The sequence below is a fragment of the Balaenoptera borealis genome, assembly GCF_965194805.1.
Source record: "Balaenoptera borealis genome assembly, chromosome: 11".
Taxonomy (NCBI): Eukaryota; Metazoa; Chordata; class Mammalia; order Artiodactyla; family Balaenopteridae; genus Balaenoptera; species Balaenoptera borealis.
In genome coordinates, this window is record NC_138868.1 from 24,248,727 (window position 1) to 24,262,454 (window position 13,728).

Sequence of the window (13,728 nt, forward strand, 5' to 3'; positions counted from 1 at the left end):
TCACACTTGAATTGAGTTTTGAAGAAGAAATAGAAATTAGTCTATGAAGGCTGGGTTGGAGGGTAGGGTGGGGAGGACATCTTAGCCAGAAGAGATGGTTTGTCTCAAGGCAGACTGATTGGGGCCAAGTTCCCTGTGGCTCAAACCCAGAGTGCACGCCCCATGAATCTCCTCCAGTTTACTGAAGTTATGTGAAGTTTTCAAATGTATTTTCATGTTGTTCCGTGAACCAGAGGGGGTGACAGTTACTTCAGAATCGACATGCCTCTGGGGACCGGGCTGGCCAGTGTGCTCCTAGGCCATGGCTCAATCTTTATTTTTAGAAAGGGTTCCCAATTTGGGAAGATCAAACGCCCCCATCCCAGTCTGTCTCTTGGGCCTGGAAGTTTACTGTTCCTTGGTGTCTTATTTCTGTTTTGGGTGGTGAGCCTTTCTGGAAATGGGCAATTCCACTGGGTCAAGGCCGACTTAAGTCTCTACCCTGGGGAGGACTTCACAAAAGTCCAAAGGTTTTATACTTGAGACTGTACTCCTGATGCTCTTGGAGAGGTAGTCTAGGCCATTCCACAGTGGGGAAGCCTACAGCAGCGGGAACTTCCCAGGCTCCCACCCACTTGGACCCCCTTCTGGGACTTTCTTTTTGTAAAAAGCACAAATACCATTTGTTGCTAAAGTGACTTATTAAAACTCAGCAGTAGCTAAGCTATCTGAATGGTCATTTTGCACCATTTTAGGCATTTAAGACAAAGAAAGCAAACTAAAATTGAATATCAATTATATGTTAGATGCTGTTGGTGCTTTCATAACTATTATCTTATTGAAGGCTCTATAATGACCCAGTGAATTGAGTGCTATTGTCCAAGAGATTAAATGAATGCCTTGTCCCAGCCACAGCTGGAAAGGGTAGATTTTAACCAAGACTCCAACGACCACGTTATTATGTAATTTCATTCCACCGAGGTGCCTTCTCTCAGCTGCTCATCAGAGCCAGTGTTTTGACTTCTGGTTCTCGGCAGAGTGAGTGCTATTTTATTTATTCCTTCATGGTTTTGTCTCCTATTACTTCTTCCTTCTCTCCTACTACTTCTTGTGTGAGAACATCCAAAGTCCCACGTGACTCTCTATTTGCGATTCATGTCATTAGCCAGTTTGAGCCCCTTGGCCTGGGAAGTGATATGGAGACAGGATTCCTTTCCCTCAGTTTTTCATCTTGAACGTTCCTGTGAGAGCATTCTGTCCGGTTCCAAGGGAGTTGACTATGAATGAGATAGGTGGCCTCTTAGTGATTCAATGGTGGATTTGGCTATTGGCTGGTCCCAATGCCAGTTCACCTGTTTGACTATATTCCCACGGCATTGACCTGCCCACCTTAGAAGTCTAGACTGAGAATTGGTCAAGCGTGGATGGGGGATTAAGATGATGCCTGTGTCTGAATTGTATACTGAATTTGACCCCAAACTCAGCTTTAGTAGCACTAGAAAAAACATGTTTATGTAGCAGAGATAGGAAAGGTAAAAATGGAGATAAAGACATAAAGAAATGGTTGTCACTGTTGTTATTGGTTTGTCTCTTATCTCTAAGTCACCCATGATCTCTAAGCTCATTCAGTGCTGGATAGAATAGAAAGAAGGCTGCATCTCTGGAACTGAAGGCTATTAATTACCACCTCCCACCCCAGAAGAATTAGAGAATCACAGAATTTTAGAACATTAAAGAATTTCTAATCCAGCCCTATTATTTTACAGATTAAGAGCCTGGGACCTCAAATATAAAAATCTGCCAAAATTGATACCTAAACCCCATTGGTATTTCATACTAAGAGTGTGTTTTTATCATTTCATAGTGCTTTACTCTTCTGTCTGTTGATTATGGTCAAGTAACTTTACATCAATCTTATATTATTTCTGACACAGCCAGTTAACAGCAGCCCTGGAGTTAGAACCCAGACCTCCTGACTTCCCATCTCATGCTGTCTACTAGGTCCAATCCCGTCATAATTTGGAATAATTGTAAACTGTGCTCTTTAGCCAGCCCTTCCGATATTCAAGGAGAAGCTTAAGATGTATCATTTGTGAAGTCTGGTGTTCACTGGCAGGACCTTTCCAGAAAGCATTTATGTGATCTAGGAAATGGACACAGTGAACAGAAGGGACTGAAGGAGATTTGGAGGCTGTGAACCTCTAGGTTTCATTCATTCTCAGGATCGATGAGGACACAGTATCTGTCAGAGAGATTCTGACTTCTTGGTCAGTGAGCATCCTTAACATGGTTAAACCAGGTCTTACAGGATCTAGCATGGGTGAAGAGACTGGTTGGTGGAAATTCCCAGCTGTTTTAGAGTTCCAGTTCTTCTCCCTGTGGGTGTGACATTCTTTAGGGAACCAGGGAATTCCCAGATGTGGGACAGTTACAGCTGTAATCACTGTTTTGTGTTGCTCAGAGCTGACAGCACTGGTATTTCCGGCATCCTTTTCCAAATACCTTGACCACCTTGGGGGAAAGCCCCATCAACAAACACTATTTTTGCTCTTGAGGGTCTGACCTAGTGTCCCCCATTTAGGGCCATTTCTGGACATTGTCTCTTCTGTGCCTCTGAGGTCTTTAGACTTGGGTAGCAGAGGGTCAGATGGGTGATGCCCGTTGCAGACCTCACATCCTCCAGGCAAAAACACACCGGTTGCTTTTAGGTTCCTTGGGGAACATTCTGTTGTCACCTCATTGAACCAGCAAAGGAGGAAAAAGAATTTGATGCCAGATAAGTTGACACAGAAGTGTGCAGGCAGGAAATCCGAATCCAACACCACATCTAATGAGTCTATTATTAGAGGCTCTTGGCAGAGCAAGGGAAAGCAAATGCAAATGAAAAGCAGGTCCTGAGAATTGTTTAAAATTTAGCACCAGCCCCATTACACGTTCCCTTTGGAGTCACAGAGGATGTTTTGCATGATAAGCTGAGCTTGCCTTTGAAACAGGACTCACGTGGATTTGTGTGAGAAAGAACAGGGCAGCGACTGCAAAATTAACAGCTGTTTAAACAGTTTAGTGGAGAAGCTAAGGCTGAAGGAAATTATAGGCTCATTGTTCAAGTTTAAATTATACAAACAGCTCTCCCATCGCATGGCCTTACTTTGCTGGGCAATGGAGAGAGATGTGGGGGAATTGGCTTATACTGTATTAAAGAATTACGTTGCTAAATCTTCCATCCAGAAGGCACTCGAGTAGAAATAGAGGTGGTGAACAGTGTGGGGAGAGCATCAGGCTTGATGGATTTCGTATAACCAAGCCACGCCTGGGCTTTCAAAATCCTTATTTCTTGGTTCCATCTGCATGGCCACAAGTTGTAGGGAGGGAACATTAATGAGGGGATAAGTGTGCACGTTTGAAATAACTTATTGTCTTTATACAGTGGACCTACCCAGATCAGGCCTTGCCCTTTCTGTTCATTGCCAAAGAAGTAAATCTGCAGGCTGTCGTGACCTCAGGCGTCCTCCTGTGTCCAACTCACCTTTCTGTGATATCCATTTCTTTTGCTTGGCACTGGGACAGTTATTGAACCTCCACCATATTCATGATGGTAATAGGATGCAGCATTACTGCCTTGACTTTTATTTGAATCAGTGCCTGTGCTAAAAACCAATGCATGGACACCAAGATTGGCATCTGGTGGGAGCTTCGGGCTCTAGTTTGGACCAACAGATTTCCAAATTGTGTGTATGCCATTTATTTGCTAAGCTCTGGACAAACTGCATAAGTAATTTAGGAGACCCCTTATTCCTCCAGGTTTCTGTTCAAATGTCCCCTTATCACGAAGCCCTCCTTCCCTGACCACTTGATGCAAAATAACTCTGCCTTCTTCCCACCTGTCACCCACTTCCTAGCACATGGTCTCCACTTGAAATATATTTATTCATTTATTTGTTATCCCACTAAAATGTGCAGCCCGTGAGAGCAAGGGCTTTGTCTATTTTGTCTATTGTGATATTTTATCACCTAGAACAGCACGGGGCCTGTAATGTATGCGCAATGGGAATTTGTGGAACAGATGCAGAATGGTATGAGGGGTGCTAGGTGGTATGCTGCCAGTCTACTGTAGAAGGGCCTGGTTCCCAGGAGAAAGCACAGTGCCCTCTATAGCTGCTCTTCAATTCTTAGTTTCTTTGAGCAAACATTTATCAAGCGCTTGGGACCAGGTGTTAAAGGATGTAGACATTTAAATTAAATCCATCCTTTAAGATCCAGCTCTGGTATCAGCCCCTCCTGGGGGCCTTTCTTGAACAGTCTTCTTCTTCCCCAAAGCTAGGTTAGACACCATTCTTACCATGTCCCATAACATCCTGTATAGGGCCTTATCGTGGCCCATATGTAAAGCAGACAAGTACCATGCAATGTGCTTTGTGTTTCCCCTTAAGAGCTCCTTAAGCACGAGGATTACACCTTACTCATCACTGACTATAGTGTTGGACACACAGAGTCCTCAGTAAATACCAGTTATCCTTGTTATCGCCGCTGTTACTATGTGTATTCAGTAACCAGCATTCACAGAGCTGTGGATGTGTGTAATCTCATTTGAAAAACTATATCTGTTCTAGGGATGTAATGAAAGTTGTTAAAAGAGTCAATCCTAAGAGTTCTCATCACAAGGAAAAAATTGTTTTCTATTTCTTTAATTTTGTACATATATTAGACGATGGATGTTTTCTAAACTTACCGTGATAATCACTTCATGTTGTATGTAAATCAAATTATTATGCTGATCTCCCCGTGCTATGTGGCTGCTTCCCACGAGTGTCCACCTAGAGGGGTGGGATAGGGAGGGTGGGAGGGAGACACAAGAGGGAGGAGATATGGGGATATATGTATATGTATAGCTGATTCACTTTGTTACACAGCAGAAACTAACACACCATTGTAAAGCAATTATACTCCAATAAAGTTGTTAAAAAAATTATCATGCTGCTTACTTATACAGTGCTGTGTGTCAATTATATCTCAATAAAACTGGAAGAAAAAAACCCAGAACTATAGGAAGAAATAAAGAGCATTGGAAATGGTGAATATAAAATAAAGCAAAAACAAAAACAAAATTATATCTGTTCTTCTGAAGATATATAAGGCTTAGAAGCAGCTCTGTATTATGCTATACAATATTATTTAATGTTATGTTCTATAATATTCTCCATTTCAAGCTCTCCTTGTGTTCTGGGGGATGCAGGGATCACTTAGACTGGTCTAGGATCTTTACAAAGAGTTCTCAGGGGACTCCCTGCTTCCCCAGAGGCCAGCCAAGGCCCTGATGTACTTTAATAATGATTTTCTATGTGCAGAGGTTAGGAGCTCCTCTGAGCCTGGAGCACATGTTTAATTTCAAGAGGGCAAGTCACAGGCATTCTCTCAGTACTCGTGGGTTCATGACATTTTGATGCTGCCACTTTGACATGGCTGTTTTGATTCAGGGCTTCAGGGACATCTTGTCATGGCTTAAAAGACAAATCATTAAACACACAGCGATTTTGTGCAACTAAGAAGTGTGGCCAGTAGGCATCCGACCACACTGCTGGATCGGGTGTGTATGTTAACCTAATATTTGTGTGTTTTCACTTGGACACGGCTGTCTTGATGCTTGACACTTTCATTACATCATGTGGATCCTGCCAGAATGTCTGGTTTAAATACTTGTGAGTCTCACTGAAATACCAACCATGTGCCTGATTCTAACTTCGGAGGCAGGAGGGCTTCAAATGAAGCAGAAGGCAGGGGATTACGCTCTCAAGGGGCTCATAGAGTTTTTGCCAAGGGCTGGCTAACGAATGCATTCACCATTTCTGAACACGTACGGCCTCCATTCTCCGTTGGCAGTTTCCTGGTTTACAGCTTCGGATTACTGGCTGGAGAAGTGTTTAAAAAATATAAAAAGATCCTAATGCAAGCATAGAAATATGGTCTATCCATGTTAAAAAGATAGTTTTGATCATTTTCCCTGCTGTGCTGTAAAAAGAACTTTTCCGTCTGTTTCACTTGGTGATGGGAGGAAGTGGTACTTACTGCTTGCCGGTCAGAAAGCCCCTGTCTGCTTGCTATGAGCTTCATGCCCTATTTTCTTCTTTAGACTGTCTGAGCGATCATCAACACACACGTATGCCAGATAGTCAGAGATTGCCCCCAGACTAACTAGATGAGTAGAATATTAGGCCATTAAGGGAAGACTAAGAAGCTTATATTTTGACTAATGTTATCATCTGGGCATTCTACCAGACCATGTCACATTATTCCTAATTTTAAAATATACTGTTATTTATTTATTTATAATGTTTATTTATTTATTTTTATTTATTTTTATCTTTTAATTCCATGAAAGGAGTACTTTTTTTTTTTTTAATTTATTTTTTATTTATTTATTTATGGCTGTATTGGGTCTTCGTTTCTGTGCGAGGGCTTTCTCTAGTTGCGGCAAGCGGGGGCCACTCTTCATCACGGTGCACGGGCCTCTCGCTATCGCGGCCTCTCTTGTTGTGGAGCACAGGCTCCAGATGCGCAGGCTCAGTAATTGTGGCTCACGGGCCCAGTTGCTCCGTGGCATGTGGGATCTTCCCAGACCAGGGCTCGAACCTGTGTCCCCTGCATTGGCAGGCAGATTCTCAACCACTGCGCCACCAGGGAAGCCCTAATTTTTATTTTTTATTGAAGTATAGTTGATTTACAATGTTGTGTTAGTTTCAGGTGCACAGCAAAGTGATTCAGTTATACATATACATATATCCATTCTTTTTCAGATTCTTTTCCCATATAGGACATTACAGACTATTGAGAAGAGTTCCCTGTGCTATACAGTAGGTCTTTATTGATTATCTATTTTATATATAGTAGTGTGTATATGTTAATCCCAAACTTCTAATTTATCCCTCGCCCCACCACCTTTCCCCTTTGGTAATCATAAATTTGTTTTCTAAATCTGTGAATCTGTTTCTGTGTTGTAAATAAGTTCATTTGTATCATTTTATTCTGGAAGCAAGTATATTAGGCAGCCTGTTATGAAAAAGTAAGTCTTGTGTTGGGTCCCTGGTCTTGACTCTGAGACTCTGGAAGCTAAGCTTGGTGTCTTGAAAGAATGATGGTGCAACTGGGTGGGTCCCCTAACTTAAATGTCACCCTTGTCGTGAATGTTCCCTGGAGAAAGGAACCACTTGTGTTGGCTGCCATGCCAGGCCCCCAACATACATTACCATGTTTAACTTCCACAGGGTAGGCCTTGAGCCCTTCTTTCTATAAACCACACAGCTAGCAAGTGATAGAGTCAGAATTTGAACCCAGACTCTGTTTCCAAAACCCACACTATTTCCATTATAACCAGTGATTCCAAACCACTAATCTGAAGAGTTCTGTTGGTTCCAAAGGAAGATCTCCCCAGTCTGTGGTGAGAATATCTGGGTAAAGCTGACACCTGCCTATCTGGGAAGATATTGTCATTTATTCAGAGACTGTGACTTGTCTTTCTAGGTGTTAAAGACCTTTTTTTGTTTGTTTGTCACATGATGGTGGTTGTAAATGGCAGCTAGCAAAAACGTCCTAAGACGTCAAAGTGAAAAATTGGCCTCCCTATGTTGGTCCCCAAGCTTAAATTTGAAATCTTATTGGCCTGGGAAATGACGTAGCTGGAAAAAAAGGCAGTATACTCATTATCCTGGCAAGGGCTCCATTGGCAGAGTCTTAGCATAGCTTGGGTTCACATGGGGTTTTTCTGGAAGAGGGCTGGGTGCATCTACGGGTGAAGGTGATTGCATGCTTCTTAAAGCCATACTTCTTTGACACTGAGTAGCATGACTATTGGCAGCTTAGAGGACTCCTGATAATGCAAGTGACCTTTTAAAAACCACAATGGAATGAATTGTTTTTAACTAGATAAACCATCTTTTCCAAAAGAGAGGTAAAACTTGGGACTACCAGCATTTATGACTTTTCTGTGTCCCGAATGGGGAAGGCTTGAGCTCAGAGGCATTTAATTTAGCAGTGACTTAGGCTGTGACGCTCCTGACCTTAGATTATTCAAAAGCCATCTTCTTGCTGTTGATACAAGAAGGAAAGAGCTCAGGTTTTGAAGCCAGGCATATATGGAGTCTGACTCTCCATTCCTTTTAGCCTGTGACGCTGGGCAAGTTACTTTCTGTAAAACAGGGCAGAGATACTTGCCTCAGAGAGTTACCATGGTGGGCAACTCTTGGAAAAACCTTCCACTGCCTATGTGATACCTTTTCTGTGATGATCCAAGATAACAGGGATAAAAGCACTTGGCGTGTTGGCGTTCAGCGTGTCCTAGTAACCTGCTTATAGGCAAACTGGAATTCAGGGTGCCCTGAGTTGCCCTGGTTTTTACTTTCCTGCCCATGGTTCCAGATTCCCAGCTGTGCCTGGGGAAGGCTGTTTCGCCTCCTACAACCTGAGACCCTCAAACCGCAGAGATGCCCAGCGGACTCTGACCACTGCCTCCCCTTCTGTTCTAGTGCCAACAACATGCCCAAGCAGGTGGAAGTGCAGATGCACGACAACCACCTCAGCTCGGAGGAGCCGAAGCCCCGGCATCTGGGGCTGCGCTTGTGTGACAAGCTGGGGAAGAATCTCCTGCTCACGCTGACCGTGTTCGGTAGGTGACAGGCCTGCCCCACCCTCCCCTCTTCCCCTGGTCTCTCCTGGCTCTGTATGGAAGCTGGTTCTGGCAGCCAGCCCTCCCCCTGGAAAGCAAGCCACACGCTCTGCCTAACTCTGCCTTTACCCAGGCACGGCTGCCTCAGTGATACCGTCTTCCCTGTCACCTGCCCTAGCCGTGTTTGCCTCCTTGGGATTCTTGTGGTTCTCAGATTTCAGTATGCGTGTACATTTCCCATGGGTATGTCAGCATGCAGATTCCCAGGCCGTACTCACAGACACTCTGGGCCACTTGGAGTGAGACCTAGGAATCTGCATCTTAACAAACCTTCTAGGTGATTCCAAAGCAGATGGTCAGTAGACCACATTTAGAGAAGTACCTGTGTCCAGATAAAGGCAACAGTTGCCCTAACCCCACTAACAGGGCTCCCAAGGTCTAAGCTTCTTCAAGCACCTCATTAACTTAGATTCAGTTAGCACATTAGCTAACGAGGTCCGTGTGGAAGAGGCTTGTCCCAAACCCTTGATCCACTCCAGCTCCACCTCAAATGCCTTACTCCCCTGCCTCTGGCCTCACCCAAGCTCTGATTGTCCTTTCGTGTGACTGTTGATACAGACTTGGCCTTGGGTTTTCAACCAGGATTGATTGAAAATGGGGAAAATTGCGGTTTCTTATAGTGACAACCACATCTTTTCCTTTCTCAACCCCTCCTCCTTGTTCTTCAACTCTTATGAGGCTATACGCGGAAGCAATGAAGAGCCATCTACACACACACACACACACACACACACACACACACACACACACACATCGTCCACGGCTTCTCCTTCGAGTCAGTCACCTTGGATGTCGGTGGACTAGTCAGGACTGGGAACTTGCCCCCCAGCTCAGTTCACTTAATAGAAGAAGACCACAGGCGTGGTAGGGTTTTCCAAGGGTTACCCTCCACAGAAGCAAATTTCATTCATCAGAGGTTTTGAAGAAGTGTGTTTTTCACCTGTGGAAGAAAAAAAGATAAGGCTTTTGGCCATGTTACTCCCTTTGCATGTCTGGAGTTAACACCATAGCCACATACCTAGGACCTCCCCACCCCCTTACACCAGTCATGCTATGACCCCACTTGTGGTCTCCAGAAGGTCGTTTATGTTGGCCACCAGTTTGGAGAGATCCAAGGTTTTCTTGTGGAATCTCTGCGTATGCAAAGTGAAAGGCTCCTGCTATCATCTCTGCCCAAATTGTTTCCTCCCAAATTATATATTTTTAGACACCCCCCTTGACCCCCCCTAAGATCAGCAAGTCTCAAGATTATGTACAAGGGCATAGAAGTCAAAGACAAAACTTCTTGAGGATAAGCCATGGGGAAATTATTGGAAGTCAAAGAAAAGAGAAGAATAAAGAAAACACCCCAGCTTGGTCACTTAAATGTTCCTTTTATCTGGTATTCAGTTCAAAAGGGAAGAAAAACATGAAACACCATGGAATGTGGCCAGCCTAGGCTGCGAAGTGAAGCAATCTCTGGCACTGTGGATTATTTCTACTGACAATCTGTGACTCTGCAAGTGGATGATATCCTCAAAGAAGCCAGAGTCAAGTTGCCAGCTTATATTTCCCACAAAGCCTTGAGAAGGCTCTTCTTGACTCTTCCAGTGCTGCCTTTTAGAATAGTTGGAGATACAAAGTATTTTCTCACGAATCATCAAAATCAACTTCACTTTTCTAATGGTATTTTTGTTACGTGTTAGTCATCATCTGATGATGGAGACGTATGAGGAAGGTCAATGTCATTGAACTACATCCCTAGAGCTATTCATTTGATGAGGGCAAAAGCTAAATTCATATTTTTCCCCCTTTCTTATAGGTGTCATCCTGGGGGCAGTATGTGGAGGGCTTCTTCGCTTGGCATCTCCTATCCACCCTGATGTGGTTATGTTAATAGCCTTCCCAGGGGATATACTCATGAGGATGCTAAAAATGCTCATTCTGCCTCTAATCATCTCCAGTTTAATCACAGGTAAGACCACCTCTCTGGCACCCGGCCAAAGCGGGTCATACTCCCGCTCGAGCTTTTGGACTGACCATAGAATCTCAGTTTGGTTGAATCAATGAATGTGATCATCTGTGTCATTTCACTTCAGAGCCTTGGTTTTTCCTGTCTCTAAAATTGGGATAAGCAACCCTAAAAAAAGAGTTTGCCACCTATTGGTTGGTCCATCTGTCTGTCTAGCAACAAAAGATAAAAAGGAAATAGCCGCATGTTAAAAGTGATCATATCCAGTGATTTTAATTTTTAATGTATACTTTTCTCATTTCCCAAATTGTGTCTGTTCAGAAACTGCCAAATAAAGGTAACAAATAGAAAAAGAAATTTTCTCTTTACTACTTAATTGGGTGTAGAGGGAAGTGGGTATTAAAAATAAATGAAATACTAGATATGAAACCCTTCGAGTTTTTCAGAAGAAAGGTACCCTTAATGTATAGGTCACGTTCACTTGTTTTTTGGCTGAAAGAGTTGTTTTATTTGAAAGACTTTTTTCCCCTCCCTGGGCTTATACTGGTAGTTTCCTCCTTACCAAATAATATTACTCAAACAAGGTATAAATTGATAAAGTTTAGAGACTAAGCTCTGAGTTAGGGATGAAGAGCTGGGCTTTGGTTTATATCTGGGTGCCAACAGGCTGGGTGACCTTGAGAAAGCTGTCCCTCTGGACCATCCACCTTATGAAGGTAGTGAAGCTCTGGTAACTCCAAGAGATTCAGATGCTACAGTCTCATAGCTGGTGGACCAGTGAGTCCAGTGAGGGAAAGAGCTGGGACTCAGTGTCGGGAGGATCTTATCATTCAGCCCCAGACTGAGTGAAGCTCAATCTTCACTTTAAATGCTCCTTTTTAAACCAGAGAAAATTTGTTCTCCATGCCTGTTTAACAGATGGTACATTGGCCAACCTGGTAAGGAAACCTCACTTCCGTCGGCTAGAATTAGACTTCAGGTTGTAAGGAGAAATGTGTCACATATGGGTCAGCTTCACTCAGAGAATTATTAACATCAATAATAACTTCCTCCCCCACGGCAAAAAAGACTGGTCCCCAGAAAGGGTTGCATCTCTCAGTCTAGTAAAAGCAGGAACTGAAACCAGGAAGTAGAAAAACTGAAGAAACTACTGGAAAAAAAACCCAATGAAGGCTGGAGTTTTTGTGACTTGCTTGGAATTTCCGCTAACCATCACAGAAGCTCCTGAAATATAAATGAAGCTCCCACCCGTGCTGGGTGTTTTGTGCACCTGTTCTCACATCCCTACTTGAGGTCAGAAAATGTGGTCTCCATCAAGTTTCACCTCGGGGGAATGAGAAGGCTGTGCTAGAATCACTTTTCCAGACTTTTGATTTCATGACCAGTAATGTATTCAAAAGACGTTTTGAATACATAGGGCTACCAATCTTTTATTTTCCTAAGTGAGGACATTAAAACAAACAAAAAAACCTAGCATGTACCAGGACCACCGCTTCATAAAGAAAGGATAACTTAATATCAAATAAGTGGGAAGGACATAATCTCAGAATTAAAAATTGAAGAGAGTATTCAATTTTAACTCACTATTGCAGACTGACAAAAAGTAGTCACCAACCAGTTTATAAACCCTGAACCAGATGTTGTCCAACTCTCCCCAGTTCTCTAGAATCTCAAAAATATCCTTGGAATATTGAATTGTAAACTGTGGAATTGACCAAATATTCAGGTGAAGAAGGTTTAATTAACCATTAATACGTTTGAGTGATACAAAGCCGAGGGTTGGTTATAGGTATGCAGAGAGGGGCAAGTAACAGGAAAATAATAGAACTAATACTTCTGGATTTCTTTTCCATCCAGGGTTGTCAGGCCTGGATGCTAAAGCCAGTGGCCGCTTAGGCACGAGAGCTATGGTATATTACATGTCCACGACCATCATCGCTGCGGTGCTGGGGGTCATCCTGGTCTTGGCTATCCACCCGGGGAACCCCAAACTCAAGAAGCAGCTGGGGCCTGGGCAGAAGAATGATGAAGTGTCCAGCCTGGATGCCTTTCTGGACCTTATTCGAAATCTCTTCCCTGAAAACCTTGTCCAAGCCTGTTTTCAGCAGGTAACCTAGAGTTCTGATATCCATTGTTCTCCAAACTCCTAAGTTACAAAGGTGGTAACTTAGAGACTGTTTCAACAAATCAGCTCTGGGGAGTAATTTTTTTCATATTTATACTCTGCCTAGGGGTTGTATGGGGTCATTTGGGGCAGGAGTTTAGGATTAGAGTCCTGTTGTCTTTGTTTTTTTAACCTTCCCTTTCTTTTGCAGTACACTTAATAGCATTTAGCTCTGGGATCCCTCTTCTCCTTTCTTTCTTTGATCTCTTTTTCTTCTTTTTGGGTCTTGTCTCTGTGTCGTCCAAGGGGACATTTTGATCACCCTTGCCCGCAACTCTCTAGAGTACTCAGTGGTTCTTGATCTTAGCAGTATAGCAAAACCACATGTGGTCCGTTTAAAAATGCACGTGCTCTACAGAATCAGAATCTCCAGGGTGGGCCCAGGGACTGGGTATTTGTCAAATTCTGGAAGTAATACATGAGGATTTTGGAAAGTTTATATAGATGCACATAAAGTAAAAATTCAAGTCCCCACGTCGCTTCCCTAGAGCTACTCATGTTTCCTCCTATATATTTTCTTTGTCACATATGTGTGTGTATGTGTGCATAAAATTAAAAAAAATTCAGCTCGGGTGGTGCTGCATCGTACATACTGTGTTACACCTTGCTTTTTCATTTAACAGTGTTTTAGTGTCATCTCTCTCTTTCGTTTTTCATTGTTGTGTAGTATTTCTAAAGGATAAATTCTAGAAGCAAAACTGTCCTGCCAGAGTTGATATTTTGAATTTGCTGGGTGTTGCAAAAATAGCCTTAAAAATTTTGTATCGATATATATGTTCCTACCAGCTGCACTCAGGCATATCTAGTTTTTAACACACGACTTTTAAAACCAGTTGATTCTGCTGGGTGTGTTACCGACCAGGGTTCTTGGACTCTTTAATCAATAGAAATTGATAAGAGGCCAGATGAGAAATTCAG

At 43.0% G+C, this 13,728-nt stretch overlaps 1 protein-coding gene across 2 annotated transcripts in view; it reads left to right on the top strand.

Moving 5' to 3' along the window:
• The window catches only part of SLC1A2 (solute carrier family 1 member 2), a 104,917-nt gene that overhangs the window by 37,841 nt on the left and 53,348 nt on the right, over window positions 1-13,728 (top strand). For both annotated transcript variants that reach the window (XM_082343770.1, XM_082343771.1), the window contains exons 2-5: window positions 6,771-6,827; window positions 8,496-8,635; window positions 10,497-10,649; window positions 12,504-12,754. In XM_082343770.1, the coding sequence (XP_082199896.1) occupies window positions 6,771-6,827; window positions 8,496-8,635; window positions 10,497-10,649; window positions 12,504-12,754 (601 nt within the window). The remainder of the gene's footprint in view (window positions 1-6,770; window positions 6,828-8,495; window positions 8,636-10,496; window positions 10,650-12,503; window positions 12,755-13,728) is intronic.